Genomic DNA, 22514 nt, shown 5'->3' with positions numbered 1-22514 from the left:
AGCAGCAGGATGTGTGGCCACTGCTGATCTCTGAGCAGCCCCAGCACAGCCCCCACTGGCTGCATGGGGGGACACTCCCACCGAGACCAGGCTGAGGTTCCTTCTGCTGCCTCCTCCCCAGCACCATTCTCCTGTGGTGCTAAGGAGGCTGCTCTGTAAGGCATGCACTGGCCTGCAGGACTGCCCTGTACTCGCTGTGGTGATACCAAGCGTGCTCCTCTGTGGCATCCATACCACTTCTCTTCAGAAATGTCTACTCAGGTCTTCTGCCCATTTTTAAGTTGAGTTCCTTGTATATGTCTTAGACACAAACCCCTGCTCAGGAGCACAGCCATAAATAGTGGTTGAATTACTAAAACCAAATGAATTCAGAACACACCAACAGCTGCACACACCCATTTCACACAACCGGGTCCTTCTTACCTTTTCCAGCTCTTGGCTATTAACCTCGTGTAGCCAGCTGAGATGTTCATGAGCTTGCAAAAAACTTGCCAACTGTCCATGTTGAGAAACAGGCTGAGACAATAACTTGCCCCGCTTTCCTTTTTCCAGATACCAACGGAAGAGAAAGTCTGAAAAATTCTACAAGTCACAGAGGTGAGAACCCATTACTGCTTGTCAGTGCAGCTCTAAGACGCTCTGGCATGACAACAAAATGCTAAGCAGCTTCCAAAGCCCAAAGTAGGTTCTCCTTTTAAGCAATAATTTCCTATGCTGTTACCACATCGATACGTATTCCTACGATAGTGATTTTCCTGTTTGCCTAATTCAATCATCTCACTGGACAAGCCAGTAGGCTCAGGTTCAGAAGGAATCTCATTTCATAATCACTGGCTTTGCTACTGGCAGAATTGGAATGTGCACAGGTTGGTGAGGGAGCTGTCAGCCATGAGTAGTAGTTAAATTTAACTAATGTTAAAACTTCAGTTTCTCAGGCGCCGGCCAAGAGCCTCAGTGGTCAACAGCCACGTGTGTCCAGCTGCTCTCTCTTGGACAACGGATATAAACATGATCTCCACCATCACAGAGCGTTCTACTGGAGAGCATGGGACTGTGCCATCCCCCAGCAAGGCCTCGCAGGCAGTGCCATGCGGATAGCCACGGGGGCTGGCATGGTGAGTGGGAATCCAGGCAGGCCCCCAGGAACCTTGTGCTGGGCACTGGAATGCGGTGCACATGGACTTGAAGACCAGGGGAGAGTTAGGAGATATTCGCACCAGAGGTCTCTTCCCAAAAGACATGAGACCAGAAATGAAGCACAATGGTAGAGGTGGTGACAGAGCCCTGGCCACCTCCCTGCCGCGCTCAGCCTCGCACTGCAACTGCAGAAGGAAAGGGCTGTCCCAGGAGAAAACACTCATCCCACCACACTGCTCTTTCACCCCAAAGTCCATGCCACAACTAGAAACCACAAGACCAAAGAGGAGGTCAGCTGAGGCTGACCCAAGAGTGAGCAGGTTGTAAAGTCAGCAGGGCTTGAAGATAATCACAGAACACGTTAAAGGAAATGTACACACGGAGGGAAAATGCCCACAGATGATCAGAATCCATAACAAGAATTTAAAAGTCACAATGGGTGGAAAGCACACAGTTCAGCACTACTGTGAAATTCTGTACATGAAGCGCCCCATAGCTGGGCCCTGACCACACAAGGAGCCAGTGAGGTCCCACAACACCCTATAGATGCCTGGGCCCTGAACACACAAGGAGCCAGTGAGGTCCCACAACATCCCAATAGATGCCGCTGTGGGTCACAGGACGCACGGCACCTGCTTGGGCTGCACTAAGTACAGGTGCTGCTGTAGATACAAAACGATGGCACCTACCCCAAGGCCCCAGGGACAGATGGAAGAGAGCAGCCTGACCACAGGGTGGCCCACCACCCACATGCCCAGCGCCTTACCTGATCGGCGAACTGAGTCATGTAGCGCTGGAGCCTGCTCTGGTTGTCAGTCTGCTCACACAACTGTACTAAGATGTCAAAGTCACAGTACTTCTCTGCTAGAGAAGCAGCCCACAAGTACTGGCCCAGTGTGACTGAAAATGAGAACAGAAGGAAGAAATCCTGTTAGCAAACATTAAAGACATAGTGAAAACAGTACTTGAAACTTCCCTGTGTTCATACTGCACACTAAGAATAACCAAGGGGACGGGGACCTTTCTGGCTGCTGGCACTAGTTTCCTAATCCATATGCACTGCCAAAGTGCAGACACAGTCCACTGCCTCCCTGCAGCTTCCAGACACGATGCTGTCTCCCACTTCCCGGCCAGCATGCCTGGCCCTCAGCTCCACAGCATGCCTGCTTGGCCCTCCCCAGTCATGCCACACTCTGCTGTGAGGCTGCTCCTGCAATGCCCGAGAACTGGGCTCTTTAGGTCACTGTTTAATCAACTGCCCTCTTTGGTCTATCCCTTGGGCCTTGGGGTGGGTGCCATCTTTGTGTGTCCACAGTAGCATCTGTATGTACTTGGTGTAGCCCAAGCAGGTGCCGTGCCTGAAGAAGGCTGACTAAACACACAGGGACAGCAGTAGTGTCTGCAGCACTCCGAGTTCTTGGATAGGGCGGGGAAGACACCACCACACTGGCCAGGCTGCAGATCCACTGCTGGACACCTATAAAAGCTTAAATTGGGCAACAAAGAAAAGGAAAGACCCTTGGTACTCTTGGTTTTAGTTGCTCAATTTAGGTTTTCCCAAGGTGTCCCATATGGAGGCACAGGGACATATGGGTGTCTGACCCCTCCTTTGGTCCTGCACACTCAGACCCAGAGCCTCCACAAAGCACCCTGCACTCACGTAGAGGAGACAAGAGGTCTGAGCGTCTCTGCAGGTACTCCATTTCCAGGCTGTTATATCTCTCCTGGTCACTGGACCTGTCCAGAGACTTCAGCTGTGAAACATAGCCATCCAGAAAGCAATCAATCAGTGCAACCAGTTGCTCCATTAGGATGTTGCGGAGATTGCTGTCTGCCTGCGGGTAGACAATCTTCAGGATGATCCCGTGCTGGCGCACGATAGCGGTTCGGATGCCAGCGGGCCCACTTGTTGCTGTGGAGTCACAAAGAGTTGTTGGCTGTCAGGGTTTCCCAGTGGCTGAGGGAAAATCAGTTGCCTAAAGCCCATGTGATATCACTGCTACAGGGAAGCATGTTTGTGTGCAGGTGACACTGGCCTGTGCCCTGAATGAGCCGCATTCCCTGTGGAGCTCCCCTCAGCAGTCAGGCAAACCGCACCTTCTTCCTTCTGAACTCTGCCAAAGCTTCGGCACCTCCTTTGTGGTGCTACGTCAATGTAACATACAGCCCATTGCCTAGGGCCAGGCCTGTTTTTGGGAGCAGCTACTTGTACTGAGATACCAGTGGTATCTACTACTTGTACCAGTAGATGTACAGTGAGTACCAGTTAAAACAAATGCTGGGGGAGTTTACAAGTGCATGCGAAGGAATGAGTAGCAGACCAGCACTGTCATGCTGGAGGTGGCACTGGGGTTTATTCATGCCACTCACAAACCTGTGCTCAAACATAGCTGCCAGCAGGTCAGGCTGTCAGGAGCACACTGAGCAGGCCCACCATGTGCCATGGGGCACATGTGGCTTCTGCTCCTACAGACTTGCTCTGGGGATAACGGGCTGTAAGGAACACCCTGTGAGCAGCAGTATTCTACCTGTCCATGGAACATATTCCGGTTCTTTTCCTCCTGCGTCTTCTCTCCTGTACAAGGAGCTTCTATTTTGGCGATAATGACTAGCAGCCTGCAGCATGTCCTGAGAAAACGAGACATATTATCACAGACAGATGTGACATGGTTTTACTTTTCCTTTTTTTGTGGTTCTGGGGCTTGAACCAGGGCCTCACATGTGGCAAACAAGTGCTCTACCACTAAGACACAGTGCAGTCCAGATTGATGAGCTTCAGAAGGATGATCTGAAACACCAAAGTCTATTCTCAGGCCAGATGTGGTGGCCACAACTTCGATCTCAGTGACTCAGAAGGTAGAGGCAGGAGGATCACAAGTTCAAGGTTAGCCTTGGTAACTCAGCAAGACTCTCAGTCTCAAAAATATATAAATTTAGGGCTGGGTATGTGGCTCAGCGGTACAGCGCAGGCCTAGCATGTGCGAGGTCCTGGGTTCGATCCTTAGCACCACATAAAAATAAATAAATAAAATAAAGGCATTGTGTTCAACTACCACTAAAAAATAAATATAAAAAATACATAAATTAATTTTAAAAAAGACCCTGCCTAAAATAAAAAAGGGCTGGTGATGTTCAGTGGTAACTCACAGAATTCAATCCCTAGTACTGCAAAAACAATAGATACTCAGCACTTTTGGTTCTTTCTGCGTTTTTTTTTTGTACCAGGGAACCTGAACTTGTGATCCTCCTGCGTCAGCCTCCTGAGCCACTGGTGTGTGCCACCATGCCTGGCCTCTGCCTTTTTATTGTGGTACAAGAGACTGAACTCAGAGTATCATACATGTTTGGCAAGTGCTCTACCACTAAGCCACACCCCCAGCCTTTTTTTCTCTTTGAGACGGTCTTGCTAAGTCAATTACAACAGAGCAGGGACAAGGAAACCACCTTCTCATCTCTCCCTCTCAGGCTCTGGGCCACTGATGCTGATGCAGCTGGACTACCTTGAGAACAGTGTTGACGTCGACGGCCACCTCCGCCCACTCGAGGGAGTCCAGCGCCGTGTCCCTCAGGACCTGCTCCTCGTGCTCCAGCAGACATTCGCAGATGGTATCCACCTGGGAAACCTGAGGGCAGAGTCACTGCTTAGCACAAAGTCATGGAGGCTTGGGGACAGCTGTGCCATAGCCTTAGTTTCCAAGAACGTCCTCAGATCATCAGACAGGAGAAAACCTACTACCCAATAATATTGGACACAAAGTTGAGAGACAAGGAAATTAGAATCTCCCAAATTTTAAGATTGCCCAAGCTTGTGCTGTGGCATGTGCCTGTAATCCCAGGGGCTGGGGAGGCTGAGGCCCCAAGCAACTTGGTGAGACCCTGTCTCAAAGGGCTGGGGATGCAGATCAATGGTAAATGCCCCAGGTTAAATCCTCATTACCAAAAAGAAGAGCCTCCGAATCACCAAGTCTTATAAATAGGTGAAACCTGGATTGCTACCAAAAAGATTTTTAAATTCACACTCCAAGTAGCTAAAGTACTTGCTACCTGCTGCTGTGCCTCAGGGTGGGATGTGACCTTCACACAGCCCTAGCTACCAATGCTGTTCCTCTGCAATGGCAGTAATGTGCTCCTTCAGGCCCAACTGTGTTGGGTGAAGAGCTGGGAAACCAGCTCCTGGTTCCTTGCCTTCTGGTCCACACAGGTGCTGCAGCAGAGCACTGGACAGGTTCAGGCTTGCTGCCCCAGGGAGCCCCCCCCACCCCCCACTTGGCCCAAGCAGAGCCACTCTTGCAAACCGGAGCCTCCACCTGACCCAGCCACAGGTGCTGGAGTAGCACAGTTACTTTTTGAGTAGAAAGGTAAGAATGTTTATGCTGTTGAGATGGAAACAATGGAGCCATTCACTGTTGGCTGCCCACAGCACAGATTTCACCTTTGTGCACTCAAACCTCAGACTAAAAATGATGGGAGAAAAAAAGTTACAATGTTGCTCAAGGTAGTATGCAACAGGCCTACAGGGTTAGGACTGTACCCAATATGTAGACTTTAAAAAAATTATTCCTTAGGGGCTGGGGTTATCCTCAGCACCACGTAAAAATAAATTTAAAAAAATTATTTCTAAAACAATACACTACTTAATAGTAAATAACTGCACTGGGTTTTATAAGTAACCAGAGAAAAATTAAAGTGAGTGGGGAGGATATGTATAGGTTCTATGCAAACATTACCCTGTATTATACCAGGGACTTGTGGATTTTGGCATTCATAGGGTCCTGGAACTGCTCCCCTGTGAACACTGAGAGATGACCAAGGTAAGAAATCAAGCACACTCACTGTACCCACATAGCAAGTGTCCACCTTGGTGCTCTCGAACACACGCTGGCCTGAAGCTGCTCCCAGCCCCAGGCGGTGCCACTTCCCCAGCTGCAGAGGGGCCATGCGGGAAGAGAGCCAATAGTGCAGGCTGTCAGTGCACTTTCCATCAGGCCGCCAAATAGGACACGCTCCACGTGTGGCCCTCCACCAGAGGCCATCAGGGCTACATGCCTACTCAGAATGCAAACTCACCACCCCACATGGACAGACTGCACATGTGAGGTGTTCACACACCCCTCTTCCAGCAATCCCTGGCAGTGTGGCCATGCACAGGGAAGGCGAAGGAGGCTGGAGAGCAGCACACCAGGGTGATGGGGACGTGCTGAAGACACCTTCATGTGGCACAGTATTGTTTTCAGTTTGGCTGCATGGTGCTCCTAAAGAGCTACTCGTGAATTATGTACCCAGTTAATGACCTCCACTCAGTTGGCGGGAAGCTATATATGCCTTACTATAAATTCCCTACTGTGCTCTGCCCTGCAAGCCAAATGCAGGAAAGGAACTAGACTCTTGCTCAGGTCTTTATGATAGTTTTAAAATCTACTATTAATGATATTTTTTAAATCTTTGCTTACCCCATAAAACCATGCTGGAATAAAGACCAAAGAAAACACCAAGGTTACAATTTGACTTGTTAATTAGGAAACCTGAGGTGGATTATCTTTCAATTTTCTGCCAAATTTCTTACATTAAAAATTAAAACAGAGCCAAAAAGTGCTACTGGGACACAGCTTAGAGGTGGAACACTTGCCTGGCACACACGAGGCCCTGGGCTCCATGCCCAGAACTGCAAAACAAAGTGCTACTCCTCACACTCCTTAGGAACTAACCAACCCAGCGTCTAAAAACAGGAAATTCAAGCTCAACACATTCCCAAGACTGAACAGAAAGTCTGAGTTTAGGTGAAAGTGCAGCAAGCACTAGAGAAGAAGAACCCAGCCCAGCCTGATGGACTCGGACACAGCCTGGCTGCAGGAGTGGAGAGCCAGAATCAAGGTGCCAGCAGAGCCTGATATTCCAGATATCACAGGGGTGAAGGAGGAGCTGCCCCCACATCTAAACAGACAGCACTACAAAAAGAGATGGCATGAAGTGGGCATCAGCAGGAACCCAGGAGGGAGCTGAGGTGGGGTTCACTACAGTGACCACTACATAGTGGCAGATAAGATCCAGGGTGCAGCCTAGGATGGGTCAATGCTCCCGGTGAGCATGATCCACCCAAGCGGAGGGGGACAGCCACTGGGAGGCAGAGGATATGCAGATGTGGCAGGTGAGAAAGCTGAGAGAACAGCCACTCCACCTCTGGCCTCTGCAGTGACCCACATTCACAAGGGGCCAAGGCTGGAGTCCCCAGGGAAGGCTAGCTTTCCGAGGCAGCCAGGAGGGGCTGTGGAGGCAGGAACCCCCAGGTACCCAAAGCAAGCAGGGAGTACATTTAGGTCAGCTGTGCAAGCTCTGTTACAGAGCAGGTAACAATGAGTTGACACCTGAGGGGCAGTGACCATAAAACTGGGAGTTTAATTTAAAATGTACATAGGGTCTTCTAAGATTCAGTTTATCCTCACTCTGCCCTGTCTGAGAACGATCAGCAAATGGTGCCCTCTGCAGATCCAAGAAAGCCAGACAAGGATGCCTCTGACCTCACGGAAGAAGACGTCTGCAGGCGTCAGGCTGGGTGGGATCTCCCGCTCCCTCTTGCTCAGCGCCGCCTGGATGGCAGTGTTCACAAGGTCTGGCCGCCGTGAGTGGTGGTTCTTGAGAGCAATCGCTGCAGATAGCTTTTCCGCGTGTTCACAGAGCAGCCGGCGGGTTGCCATTGGTGTCCCTCTGACTGGAGATGTGTGCAGACGCCCAAATAGGCCAACCTTGCAAGAAGACAAGCACGTGTCCCTGAGACGACGCTCACTGCAATCTGTAGCCAGGGCAGCTTGTTCCCTGCACCTGCAGCCACCTGGTCAAGCTTTACCCAGGCAAGGCTGCCAGGAAGCCTGGACATGCCTGTTAGGGCCACCCGAGTCCACCCTAGATATCCTTAGTTCCTGGTCGTAGTTTTCAAAATGGTCAAACTATTCTTTCCCACCTATGCCAATCACCTCTCCTGTACCTTCAGGGCTGGCTCCAGCTCATGGCCTGGCATGCTGCTGCCCTGCACACCTGCTGGCTCCCACCTGCTGAGGTGGCTTCTGGTGGGTTCCTGGAATCCAGCTTTCCTGAGCACTAGAGGAACGACCACAGAGGAACCAGGAAGCAACCAGGACACCGTGGCCACTTTTCCCTCTCATCAATTAGCACCTGCTCCTCTCACTCTCACTTCCTCATCTGCTAGCAGCTTCCCTTTTCTAAAATACAAGAGGTTTCATTCCACACTGCTGTTCTAAGGATTTTATTTTTTCATAACATTTAACGACAATAATGATGGTAAAGATTTTTCTGGCACACAAGGTTAAACCCAGGGTTCCTACTGAACCCAATCCTACTAAGTCAAACCCCATCCCCTTTTATTTTTTGTCTTGAGACAGGGTCTGGCTAAGTTGCTGAGGCTGGCCTTGAACTTGGGATCCTCTTTGCCTCAGTCTCCTGAATAGCTGGGAGTACAGATGTGCACCACTGTGCCTAGCTAGATATCTTGCGTGTGTGCATGTGTATGTGTGTGTGTGTGTGTGTACCGAGGATGGAACTCAGAGGCACTTGACCATTGAGCCACACCCCCAGCCCTATTTTGTATTTTAGAGACAGGGTCTCACTGGGTTGCTCAGCACCTCGCTTTTGCTGAGGCTGGCTTTGAACTTACAATCCTCTTGCCTCAGCCTCCCAAGTTTGCTGGGATTATATACGTGTGCCACTGGCCCAGCTAGAAATCCTTTTTGTTTTAAAATATTTATTCTTAAGTTTTAGGTGGACACAATATCTTTATTTTACATTTATGTGGTGCTGAGGATCGAACCCAGTGCCCCCCTGCACGCTAGGTGAGCACTCCACCACTGAGCCCCAGCCCCATATCCATTGTTTTTAACGAATGGAATGTTTTGCTGAATCTAACTGTTGTAATTCAGTCAACCTGTTCACCTGATTACCTTAAAACATTATTTTAAGAGTCACTCAGTCATTTATGATTTGAATTTATCCCTCAACATTCTGTCAGGTGCAGCTCTTCTATAAGGCTCCTGATGCCTGCATTTGATGGCCCCTGCATATAGCAATAAGTGAAGCAGGTGGGGCTGGGCCCACTTCTGCTCCTGATAGCAGACACAGGACCCTCCTTATCAAAGTGGGTAGTGGTGTCCTTAGGTGCTGATCTCACTCCCACCCTCAAAACAAGGACATAGCCTCATTGGCCATGTACTGGTTCAAGGGAGGCAAGAGCTCTGTGCCAGAAGTGTTTCCTTAGAGGTCCTGGTCCCACATACTTCCTGCCTGTTACCACAGCAGTTCCTCATCAGAGACAAGATGTAAAGATGGAAGGTAATGAAAACATAAAGGCAGAGCCAGAGAGGGGCTTCCAGACCCTATCAGGTGCTGCCAGTGACTGAGCCTCCATTCGGGTCTCTGGGCCAGCAAAGCCACAAGGCTCATGTGGTGGCCTCTGATAAGCAGCCTGTCCACATGTGGTGCCCCACCCAGCATTCACACCCTCAATAAGGTGACTCCGCCCTGCAGAAGATGCTCTGGAGATGTGTGCTCTGCTGTGACCAACATCACCTATCAGCACAATGGGAACAGACCGAAGTTCTTCTATGAAGGCACGCAGCAAGCCTGCATGAAACCCTGTTTTGAAAGAAGCTGGTCTGATGAACACAACAGCATCAAAGCTAAAATGACAAAAAAGCTGATGTGGCATTTCTTTGGAAAAGTGCTCCTTTCTTCTCTTAACCTAATTTTCAAGGCAGTGGTCACCCTGGAGTAGCAGCCTTCACACGCCCTGGCTTGTTCATTTCTGCGTCTGCACAGGGAATGGGAACTCGAATCAGGCCACTGGGAGTGCCAGAACAGAGTGGGCACCCTGGGTGTGGGGCACCAGAGCAGCCCGAACCCTCAGGGACTCTCACCTGGTGCAAAAAGTCCACCAGGAGGCCATGGGCTTTCATCTTGTCTTCCAGCTGGTGGAGGATGATCAGGGAGGTGTTGCTGAGCCCAGGTGCCTCTGTGAGAACACAGAAATAGAACCCAACAGAGCTTTCAGAATCACCACGGCTAGTCAAGTAGGGTGTGAAAATACCTGAGAGGACAGGGCCAGTCCTTCGAAATAATTATTTACATTACTCCATTGTTTTAAAATTTAGAGAGAAATTTGAAGGGTTTGACAAAATTCATATTGTACTTACTCAAAACAAGAAGCATGCTCTGTTTAGTTTAAATACTGTAGTTATACGTTTGACAGCTTCAAAGAAACAGCTATGGAAAGGAGCTGGGCAGCAGGGCTTTCATCCCACGTCTGCCTAAAGCAGGACCATTAAGGATAGCACTCTGCTTCCCATGAACCACAGAGGGGCCTCCATGCTGCAGAAGAGCTATGTGTTAGGGAGGTCACCCAGGGCAGGCTGGAGGACATGACATGCCCATCTCTGGTACCAGACTCGCTGGTACCTAGGAGAGTCTGCCATTTCTGTTAACCAAATACACAGTCTGCCAAGACCATCATCTGATCTGGAGCCTACATGCCATTGAGTTCCTCCAGAAATAAAATGGAAGGTGCAAAGCAGCCTGCCTCTGAAGGAGCAGTCAGTGCTTGCACCCATGTTCCCCTAGATGCTCTTCTGCTATCTAGATCTACCTTGAGTCCTGTTCAAGATCTACTAATGAGGACAGTTACAACTTCTAAAATAAAATCAGGCGAAAATTCTCAATTGTTTGAGAAACTAAAATATAGTTTCTCCTCAAATGGGTCATTCCTCAAAGTCAAACTCTTCTTACCTTCAGGAACAGACTCAGCCCACCGAGGGTCAGAGGCTGGGTAGTCATCCACCACATCTACACTGATTTGGGTAACGGCCCTATCCAGCTCAGAGTCAGAATCCAAGTCGGAGTGGGAGGAAAACAGCTCGTCAACCGTCATTTGAGCATGACCCAAGTCTTTCCTGAAACAAATTGGAAAAAAAAAAGTATGAAGGGAGGCAAAACATTTCCAAAACTTACCATGGAAAATTCCTCAGGAGGTTCAAGTCCTATGTATGGGTTTCAGCCTTTAAAGTACTGTCAATTATAACTAATTACAATGGGAAACCTCAGCTGCAGCCATGAATCCAACAAACACACTGAATGCTTGCAACATGCAGGCACCAGACACAGGAGTTTGAGCAATACACCAAGGCCCTGGGCCTCAGAACGCACAGTGTCAGGGGGAATCAGGCAATAGCCGGCGATGGCTACATGTGTGTAGCACCGGGACAGGGAAGGACAAAGGCCACTGAGCCTGCAGAGGGGCGGGAAAGCTGCCACCTGAGGCCTGGCAGGGCCGGGAGGAATGCAGCAGGGTGTATGCTGCTCACAGCACACATCCTCAGGGCAGTAAGGAGGCAAACTGTGGCAAAAAGTACCAGGACCATGGAAGGCAGTAGGCAGAGCTGCCATGGCCCATCCTTGTTTTCCAGGCCATTCTGACTCTCACCCTGACAGGTGGATAGCGGATGAGGTGGAGGTCACTGCAGGAATCCAGGCTGATCCTGCTTTGCAGCCTAGATCTGCTCGTGGTGAAGAGGCTGCTTCCCCAGGACTCCTGACTGCCTGAGCTCCCAGCCAGGATCACCAGTGGAGTCAGGAGTCTAGGGCTCAGACCAGCAGGAGGCCCTCAGGAGCAGGTGCTGCTCCTGGGGCCCTCCCAACTCAGGCTCACATCTAGCCATCATCTTATGCAGTGTCCACTGAGGGGGCTGAATAGAGCCCTCATTCTTGTCCAGAAGAACCTCAGAATGAGACCTTGTCTAGAAATAAAGCATCTGCAGAAACAACCAGTTAGGGTAGGGATTAATTTGGCCCAAATCCCACAGTCGGTGCCCTTACAAGACCCTGAGAAGATGGTCACACTGGAAGGATGGGCTGACACACCAACAAGCCCAGCAGCGGCCTTGGCAGCCAAAAGCGGGCAAGGAGGGGCTCCTGCAGAGCCTCAGAGGAAGCCTGCCCCACAGTGCCTCAATCCTGGGCCCTGGCTTCTAGAACTGAGACAACACACTTCTGGTGTTCTAAGCCACTGAGTTTAGAATATTTAGTTTAGTTCTAACCGCCACACATTGACAGGCTGCTTATCAGAGGCTATCACCAGCAGCCACAGCAACTAAAGCAATCATGATGGTGGCTTGCTGCCTTGTTTATATCTGATGGAACAGTAATAAGTGCAAAACTGGTAAGATCAGATACTCTGAATCTCCCAGGAAGCCTGAACCACGCAGCACAATGAGACTAAGGGGACCGCTTTAACAAAGCAGAAACAAGCCTGATGGTGCCCGCACATCACTAGTGGGCCTGCAGCTTCACAAGTACCACAGTACGACTGTCCATGGCCTTCAGCTGCAAGCTGGGCTGCAGGGTCCTGGCCTGAGATCTGTAGGCAGCAGACACAGTGAACTCTGGGGACTTCAAAACAGACGCATCAGCTAAACCAAGCCCTGCCAGCACCACACCTGCACTCGGCCAACTCCGCCCAGGGGTATTCCCAATCTGTCCCAAGGCTCAACAGCTAACTGGGGGCAAAGCAGGGCTGGACCGCAATCCTCAGGAGTGTCTGTTCAAATGTGAATTCACTGAGCCTTTTAAGGAAGGTACCAGAACACAGAAGTGTACAGGAAAACGCTAAGATGAACTGAGATTTGAGCCCGCCCCATGGGGCTCAGCCACTCACTGTCCCCATAGAGTACCAGCAAACCTCGTTGCACAGTGCAGACACTGGCAGGCATGGCAGTGGGCAGCAGGTCCAGTATGTCCTCTCTACTGGCACCTGCAACCTGTAAATGAGGTCATGCAGCCAGTGCTGAATGAGAGAGAGAAAGAGAAATGGGGCAGAAAGACCAGAAAAGGGCTAAAATGCTCTCCTGGTAGAAAAGCAGATAGAGCTGATGAGGGAAACACAGAAAACCTCTAAAAGCACGACTGGCCAGGTGGAACCTGGAGACCCAGGCACATTGCAGGTTACGGGGAAGAGAGAGGCAAGGAAAGCAAGATCCAACTAAAAAGCCACACAGCAATGGGGTAGGGGCAGGGATGCTGTCCTCTGTGTTTCCGTGGTGCTTTCAGGAAGCTTGGCAGGCTCGCCCTGGTGGTGCCCAGGAGCCCTAGGCTGTGTGCGTAGCTCACCTTCCCGCCCTGCGTGGTCTGGTCCTGTGCTGAGGCCTGCTGTTCCAACAGACCTGCCTGCCCTCACGATTAGGAGCTCAAGCCTGGGACAATGGTGTGCACTCCTTGTATTGTTACTCCAATTCTGCTCTGGATCTACAAAAAATTCCTGAAGCCATACATACATCCTGATTTCCCCTTTTGCTAGTTGTATATGGCCTAGAAAACCCGTACAAGAATCCAATGATACGAACGAAGGCAGAGTAGACTGTAAGGTTATGGGCAGAAATGGATTACCAACAAAGACTTACAGAAATCTAGATAAAGACAAAGACAGGGCAATTTCCCCAAAGGATCTCAATTGTTTTAAAAATGGACCTGATACTATGAAGTACTTTTTTTTGTGATTGTCTCTGACCTTTTTCTCTGAAACCAGAATTTAGGATAGACAGTTTATTTACCGATACTTAGAGGAAACATATAGTGTTTACATTTAAAACACACTTAATTACGTTTAACGACCTCATTCCCTAGTTCCACTTTTATCACGGACGCTCCCATTTCTAGTGCTGCTGGGTTAATAATATGAATGAACAGGCTGTGCCAATGAGCACTCAGTACTTCAAGTCCTTGGGCCTATAGCACTCAAATTCTGCTATCTGCTCTAATTCCAGAGGTCCTTTTATTTCACAGCACAGATGACAGCAATGTGGAACATCAGGAAAAAAACTACTGCCCAACACAATGAAACAGTTTATCCATGACAGTCAGTAACTACTGCTCATTATTCTGACCAAGATGGAAAAGATAGAAACAGGAAACTTCTTTGAAAAATGAAACATCTTTTACATAAATGTCTGATGTATTTTATAAGATTATAAAGCTGTTACATTTCTTCCATTCCTACAAATGTGCTGTTTGGTTTTTTAAAAAATTACAGAGCAAATTTCCCCAAACTCTCACAAACAAGAGTTTATATCTTCTGAGCTAAGTAAAATGAAAATCCAGATAACATGAAAAGCAATTTTAAAGAAAATGTGCACAAAAACAGTAATGCTACCTTAGCAAAAAAAAGAAACTGCCACGTGTCGCTACCCTCTGTGCCAGGGCACCTGGCAATGTTTGCAGGCAATCTGGGCGGTCCCTCTTGGGGGAAGAGGGACGGGTGCTACTGGATGGCCTGCAATTCACAGGTAGCTCCGCAGTATGCACTTGCTCCCTCGTCAATGTGCTGAGGAGCCATGGGAAGCAGAGCTGGCACTGGGTCCTAGGAAGGTGAGTGGGCCCAGCCAAGAGCAAACAGCTAGCCAGCCGAGGCCCCTCGCACAGGCCCAGTAGGGACAGTCAAGCAGCCCACCTATAGGACCCCAGCTATGCTCCAGCAGCCTCAGCGCCGGGGCTAGCTTATAGGCGGCAAAGCCCAACCAAAGACCAGTCTCATCAACGCCAGAAACTCCTGTTTGCCTGCTACACGAGGAGCCTCTGAAAGCTGTCTTCGTACACACTGCTCTCCAGGAGGTTGCGGGTGTGTTCCATAGGAGGCCCTGTTTAGCGAGCCCTCTGTGCCCACCAGGTTCAGTGACCCCCAAGTTGAGAGCCAATGCTGGCAAAAGCACTAATGCTAAAGAAAACCAACCCTCCTGATGACCCCACCCTCCATGTTGCTCCCATCCCAAACCAAGAGGTCAATAGCCAGTGCTGGCAGCAGGATGGCCCTGGTCTTGAAAACATCATACCGTACCTGCAGTACTGCAGAAAAGCAGCTTTCAGCAGCTTGGTCCTGTCTTCCTGGGCTACTGTCCCATTCTTTGTGGTAGGCTCAAAGACCATGCTCTGCAAGGACACAAGCCAGAGTTCAGAGACGAAGGTCCAGAATATTCATGATGGCTGACGGAAGAACCAGATCACCTGAAGCCCCAACACTGCTGCCTGTGCTCCAAGCTAAGGCACCTTACACCTGACAAATACACCCCACCCCCACCCCTATACCTGACACACATGCTCACACTCCCATGCCTGACATCCCTACACCTGACACACCCTACACCCCTCTAGAGATTGTACATGTACTCGGCATCCAAACACATGGCCAGTGCTGACCAACCCCCCAGGTCCTGCAGGAAAGTGGACAGCTCAGTGATCACACCCTCAGCAAAACTCCCTGGGGAGCTCAGTAAGACCAACACCATCTATAGGTCTGCTCTCACACAGCGCCACTTATCACACACCACTGAGCATGTGGGTAATTAGTACTGCCTAGCACATGTGAGGCACTGGGGTCGATCCTCAGCACCATATAAAACAAAATAAAGATATTGTGTCCACCTACAGCTATATATATATATATATAAACATTAAAAAAAAAGAGAGCATGTTGCTTTCTCTAAAGACTGTATCAAATCACTTTAAATTACAAAAATAGCTTATGTTTCATATACAATTCAAATGGAAAACATCCAAAACAATACCAAATATTTTTAGTCTCCTATAAAAGATTTAAAAAAAAAAAAACTTCACAGAAAAGGATAGGTATCTCAGGTTTCAAGATTACAGGGGAAAAGTGAGTTTTTCACCCCACTTTCTCCCCTAAAACTCATCCCAGCAAACAAAAAACAAGCACAATCTGAACTCAAACTCTTGGAGTCTAACTACCCAGGAAGAAGAAACCAGAGGGCATTGGCAGTGCTGGGACAAGCCACTACATGTGGAGAGGGTACAGGTGTGAACGACTGAGGAATAGTGCAAGGGAGCCCAGGGTGATGGCTGTGCAGATGCGGCTTCCTGAGATTTGACCATAGAAAGAAGTACCCTGAGAAGCGTTTTTCAGAGCTGCTGGAAGGTGTGGGGTGATAGATGCAGACATTTAAATAAGCAAATATGAGCTGACACTTTTCCATCCTCCAAGACCCACAGAGAGTCCTATGATGCAGGAGATGCAGTCAGCATGTTACCAGGCTTAGGAAACCAAAAGCCACGTTCACTGTGTCACTATGACGAGAGGTTCTGTGTTGAGATGGCACAGGAGGAAAAGCAAATCACCTGAACCCTCACCCCTAAGGTGGCAAAGTGGGAGACAGCAGACACACATACTGCTTGAAAGTGCAGAGGAAAGTGTCAGAAGGAACAGCGCAGAGACTTAAAAGCAGTTGCTCTGGGAAGGAGGACCAGGGCATGATGCAGATCAAAGAATGAACGTTCTCATCTAGGCTTCTTAACACATGTCTGGCTTCCTGATGGGCAACATGGGATGGGAAACCACATTACATCACTGCTTGGTCCAGCAACTGAAGATGCCAACGACTCCTCCAGCTCTTCTGCCAGCAGGGACACACTCTCCCTGCAAGTGATAGACACCAGCCCGCTGTTTCTAGAGAATAGGAGGGGAATGCAGCCACAGGAGCCCGCGCCCAGGATGCCATCTCCTGAGGGAAAAAGCACACACAGACAGGACGCTTTGTGGAGCCCACCTTGTGGGGCAGAAGCCGTGGCCATGAAGCACCAGCATACTTCCCTCCCTACTGTGTGCACTTGGCTTCTCAGCTCCAGAATCAAAGGCCAAGGACCAGCCACTGCTTTAAGAAGCAGACCCTGGGGGCTGGGGATGTGGCTCAAGTGTTAGCGCACTCGACGAGCATGTGTGAGGCACTGGGTTTGATTCTCAGCACCACATAGAAACAAAATAAAGATACTGTGTTCACCTAAACTAAAAATATGAAAAAACAAACAAACACAAAAATAAACCTCGTGCCCTCACTTCAGGATGATAAAGCCAGCCCTGCAAGACAGCAGAGCAGGGGCTCAAAGGAGTACTTCCTCTGGGAGGCTGGGACGGCAGCCCCTTTCACTCTGTGGCGCCCTCTGGCCTGATTCTGCCTGGTCAGCCACTGGATGGGGTGACTAGGCCTGCTGGCCTTAGCACGTCTGCCTGCTGCTGGTGCTCGGGGACTAGGGCATAGGCTCCATCCTCCACATAGCCCTCTGGATCACCTGGTGGAGTCGCTGTGGCCTGCCTGCACTGTGGGTGCCTCCACGCAGGAGTCCAGCATCTGGACTCCAGGCAGACTGGTTTAAAGAACATCAACTCATAAAAGCCACCCTCACTGGCACAAGTGACCTTCTTGGTCTCTTCCCCTGGAGAAAACTATCTTTCTCCATAAATGTAACAGTCTGGGGATTCTACTGTCCTTGTGGTTTCTCAGGAAGATCACTCCAGCTGCTCCAGATGTGATATGAAGTCTCAGTGACTCCTGGAGGTACTATGCCCAAGCAACATGTGGGGAGAGAGGGAGAACAACAAGGCTGACCAAGAGCTGGCAGCTGCACCTTCTGTGACCTCTACTGCACCTTGTGAATTAAAGCTGATTCTCTCCTGAGGGAGAGAAAACTTCCCAGTCCCAGTGGTGCACACGTGGACAGCGTTCTCAGTGTACAGGTAGGCGGTCTGGCTTGAAGAGTCTGGGACCATCAACCGGCACATGACCAGGTCTTCAGACTGAAAGGAGAATTTAGAAACAAAAGTACATGTTTGTATGATTTCATAATCGCATTCCTATGACAGCAGTCCATGAAATGACAGGCTAGTTCACCAGGCTCCTTGTGAAGACTCAAACACTGGCTATCAGATGACCTACAGAGCATAGCAGGACAGTTCTGTACACACTGCTATGGATGGTCCCAACCCTGGGACCCTTCAAGTTCCTGTTAAAACCTGACCCCACAGTGAGGGGTCAGGAGGGGCCTTGGGCTACTCAGGAGTGAGAGATCAGGGCCATGGTGAACCCGCCTGCCCTCCCACCACAAGACGATGCAGCAAGGGCGGCCCAGAAACCCTGGGTGTGGACCACTTCCAGCACTGTGTGTATGATTCACTATTACCTGTAACTCATGCTACATACAGCAGCCCAAAACTTTGACAAACATCAGTCAGAGCAGTTATTTGCTGAGATGCACATAATCAGCATATTTGGAAAATGTTTTCAGGTATTCCAATTACAAGGTGATGCCCACAACGAATGTGAGAGAGAAAACAAAGCTTAACCCACCACACTATTTATTGTAGGATTAGAAAATCCTTACAAATAATCCCCGGTTAACATTTAGGTTCTGACTCTTCTTTCACTGTCAAGACATCACATAGAAGCTCAACCTCATTTGGCATGTGAAGGCTTCAAGGCCAGCATCAAAATAAAATAAAACAAAAAGCACATCAAGCACAAGAAAACTGAGCCAACTGTTCATGTACAGAACCAGAGGCAGAAATGGAAATAAAGACCAAATTAAATGATAAAATTAGCAAACTGCCATTAAAGAAATTATGTTACAAATGTTACATTAAAGTGGGAACCTAAGATTTTATTTATTCTAAAATTGTTTTCTTTATATCCCTTTGCACTAGCAGAAATTTTTTTCTAACAATGAATATGCCTTTCTTGTAAAACAGGAACATTTGGTAACATTCATTTCCATTTGAAATAAAAGAACAAACGAGCCAGGCTTGGTGGCGCATGCCTGTAATCCCAGCAGCTAGGGAGGCTAAGGCAGGAGGATCGTGAATTCAAAGCCAGCCTCAGCAACAGCAAGGCACAAAATAGGGCCAGGGATGTGGCTCAGAGACTGCGTGCCCCTGAATTCAATCCCTGTACCAAAAAAAAAAGAAAAAAGATTTTCTTGTGGGATTCGGTTAATGTCATGCAGAGAAAAAAAAACAGAATTAGAAGAATACAGCGGGTAAATGCAGGGCAAGCAGCTGTGAAGGCTTCCCTGAGAACACACAGCTGAGGGCACCAGGAACTCAGCGGCATTTGCGAGCTCTGAGGAGCGCACGTGCTGCTGCCTAAAGTACAAGCCCTCTGTGGACCCTCAGAGCTCCCTGGAGTTCTGAATGGAGCCCTACCACCTTTGGCCTCCTCCTGCCTTGCACCAGTGTTTCCTGCCCACTCGGCAACGCAGAAATGGTGACCCAGGGCTGCAGCAGGGGTCACAGACTACCTACAGCACCTCTACTCTCAGTGCTCAGCCACAGGTGGGAAAAAGGACGTTGAGATGGAAAAGCCAATGAGGCAGTGATATTGGAGAGCATTTCCAAGACCTACAGATATAACTCAGAGAACAAGATCCCAAAAGTGTTCAATGGTTAGAAAAACACTCAAACGTGTTGAGCCACTTTGTAACTTGACTTACCTGAAAAGGTGGATTGTACTGAGTGACTTCTACTGTAATTGCATCTGACATTTGGTAGCCGTTATCTTCCACTGTCACAAGGGAGTAATAGACCAGGCAGGGGTTGTCTGCAGGATGCCACGCAGCTGCCAAAATCAGGAGCCCATCACTAGCCAAGGAAAAAGAGAGTCTGCAGCCTCTGGGGAAACAGCCTGGCAGGTTCTTACTAACTCAGACATGCTCATCGTGTACCCTGGCATCCCCGCTCCCAGATCCTGACCCAAGAGAAAAACCAAACACGCTCACATCATAAACTGTGTGCAAATGGAACATGACTGAGCAATGCAAGAAATCAATCCCAAATGCATTATGTTAAGTGAAAGCAGCCAAACTCAAAAGACTGTGTAGCATATGATCAATTATATGGAATTCTAAAGAGGCAAAGCTATGGAGAAAGCAGATTGATGACCACCAGGGCAGAGGGGAATTTTTGAGGGTGATGGAAGTGTTCCTCCCCCTCTCCCCTCTTCTCTCTCTCTCTCTCTCTCTCTCTCCTCCACGAGGCTCAGCAAGCACTCCACCACTGCCCAGTGCACCAGTCCTGTTTTATATCTTGACTGAGATTGTGGTTGACTGCCACATTTGCCAACTCAGAATCATACTTTAAAAATGATAAAATGAAGAAAATGATAAATATTACCAAATGTAAATGAGGACTCAATAAACTTGCCTCAATAAATCAAGAATCAACACGTCACCTAATTCAGGAATGGCCCAGAATAGTCCTCAGGCCAAAATGAGCTCAGGCCCAGAATGTAACAGAAGTTGTTCTAGGAAGCAGATTTAATCACCACAGGGAGACAGTATGCCTAAACTCAGGGCAGAGATGTTACAGTAAGGACTCAAGGGCCCAAACCCAAAAGCTATGCTCTAGCCCGTCACAGGACAGGCCTGCCAACCGGCAATCTAATCAGTTCTTCACAGTTTAGTCTTTGTCCAGAGGAATAACATTGCTTTTAATTTTAGGCACAAGTTATTGAAATGCCAGGCTGCTATATTGTGAAAAATCCTTGTTCTCATTAAAGTTATGTGCTGTTCTTACTCCTCCAAAGCTGTTGCCCCAGCAGACAACACAATGCTCTCTGATCCCAGCCTTTTCCAAACACCAAGTGGCAGTGCCAGCAACCTTCCCTCAAGCCTCAGAAACACCAACAGGGAGGCCAGCTCCCCCCACGAACAGTCACACCCAAGAACATGGACGGGCAAGTGCCCAGACGACGTGGCACTTCACGTCGTGCAACTGTCCTCAGTTCTCCCTTGCGCTCCACATCCACTAGAACTTTTCAAAGAATTAAAGAATTCTGGCTTAAAATTGTGACATACTGGCAGGGTCCTATGAGGCCCAAAGAACTTTCCACACAAGAGGGGTTGGAGCGAAGTCTCAGAGAACGGAGCCTCTCCGGTAGTCAGTCCTGCCCAGAGAGACCATAGGACAGGTACTTTACAGACTGCCCACCCAATGAACAGCCCACTTAGCAGGGAGGGTCAGGACCAATTTTCTTTGACATAGTTGTAAAGCAAGCTTCTTATATGCCAGTAAAAAAAGCTTCTCATCTGCCAGGCATGGTGGCTGACGCCTATAATCCCAGTAGCTCGGGAGGCTGAGGCAGGAGGACTCTGAGTTAAAGGCCAGCCTCAGCAAAAGTGAGGCACTAAGCAACTCAGTGAGACCCTGTCTCTAAATAAAATACAAATAGGGCTGGGGATGTGGCTCAGTGGTGGAGTGCCCCTGAGTTCAATCTCCCATACCAAAATAAATACATAAAAGTAAAAAGAGAGGAAAAAAGCTTCATATCTGAAAAACCTTGAAGCTACTTCAGGTAGCAGAGATAGGAAGATAATTGCAATTTTGTACATCAGTAAAAATTGACAAGTTATATGGGAATATGTAAGGTAATAAATTTAAGATTAAAAAAAATCCAAGCTTCATATCTGAAATGAAACTATACGGGCTTTGTTATTGCAATAGCCTCACAAAAGAACTCATAAGCCTGCTCACTGAAAACATAAACCAGGCTGCAGCACTAAATCAAAAGTGTCAAGAGCACTGAGGAAGAAAAACACTCTGGAACAGAAGTAGCCCAAACGTGGCTGGAATTTCCTGTGCATCCTGGTAACTACCCCCAAGGGCCTGAGTGAGATCTGGACTGTGTGGAGCTCAGGAGGGCAGGAAGATCAAGGGGTGAGCCAGTCTCCGAAGCCTCACAAGGATGTGTCTAGGACCACACTGGGAGCAGGAGCCCCCAGGATGGCAATTCCTGAGCATGCTCCCTTCCCCATTCCCAGCCTCTGCCTCCAAATCTGAGAACGGTGAAGCCCATGGTGAGCTATATCCAAGTAGCAGTGCTAAATTTCCAAGTCTGATAATGGAAACAGGTAAACCGTATTTAATTAAAATGCCTACAGAGATACGTGGCTTTTCCAAGGTTTTCAGAGACTGCAAGGAGGAGAACAGCGAGTCTAAGTGCCCAGCTCACACAGCAGGGCAACAACCACAGGACAGGCAGAAGCTGTGGCACCACTCTAAGAAGCAGGAGCAGGAAGGATTGCTGGATGTGGACAGACTGTGCTGGAGGGCTACAGTCCTGTGGACCCCCAGACAAAAAAGGCTCCACAGACTGTAGGAGGCAGATTTAGAAGAGCCACCAGCTTATTTCCCAAACTGTTTCTATCTTTCTTAGGACAATTTAATTGCTTACCAGTTTTGCTTCAAGTCCAAATACCGAATGTTGACCCCTTCTTTAATAGCTTCATAGTTACTTTCAGATCCCTAAGTGGAAATATCAAAAACATAAGCTTCCCAAGCACCAGAAGCACTCCTTTTCCCTCTGTGCCCCCGGCACCTAATAAAGCCGCTCACAGCTGCTGCGTGAGTGGTGCATACACCTGGAAACTGATGCAGCAAGTGACTAGGGAGCACCCACCATGGGGACACAAATACCTCACTACGCTTGTAACATCCAACTGGTGTTCAAATAGCGAAGGGGGAAGCTGGTATAGCCATGGGCGTGAAGTGC

General features: G+C 48.9%; 1 protein-coding gene across 2 annotated transcripts in view; it reads right to left on the bottom strand.

Moving 5' to 3' along the window:
* The window catches only part of Nup133 (nucleoporin 133), a 46036-nt gene that overhangs the window by 10418 nt on the left and 13104 nt on the right, over positions 1-22514 (bottom strand). For both annotated transcript variants that reach the window (XM_046432074.2, XM_046432076.2), the window contains exons 8-20: positions 22197-22267; positions 19459-19606; positions 17623-17770; positions 16543-16700; positions 15020-15111; positions 10924-11087; positions 10059-10153; positions 7653-7877; positions 4638-4760; positions 3666-3765; positions 2798-3049; positions 1904-2037; positions 424-582 (exon numbers count right to left, since the gene is read on the bottom strand). In XM_046432074.2, the coding sequence (XP_046288030.1) occupies positions 424-582; positions 1904-2037; positions 2798-3049; positions 3666-3765; positions 4638-4760; positions 7653-7877; positions 10059-10153; positions 10924-11087; positions 15020-15111; positions 16543-16700; positions 17623-17770; positions 19459-19606; positions 22197-22267 (1869 nt within the window). The remainder of the gene's footprint in view (positions 1-423; positions 583-1903; positions 2038-2797; positions 3050-3665; positions 3766-4637; positions 4761-7652; positions 7878-10058; positions 10154-10923; positions 11088-15019; positions 15112-16542; positions 16701-17622; positions 17771-19458; positions 19607-22196; positions 22268-22514) is intronic.

The sequence above is a fragment of the Marmota monax genome, unplaced genomic scaffold, assembly GCF_021218885.2.
Source record: "Marmota monax isolate L192 unplaced genomic scaffold, Marmota_monax_Labrador192_F-V1.1 WCK01_AAM20220418_F8-fsc00071, whole genome shotgun sequence".
Taxonomy (NCBI): domain Eukaryota; kingdom Metazoa; phylum Chordata; class Mammalia; order Rodentia; family Sciuridae; genus Marmota; species Marmota monax.
Note: the sequence above shows the minus strand (reverse complement) of the source record. Positions and strands in the feature narration are given on the sequence as shown.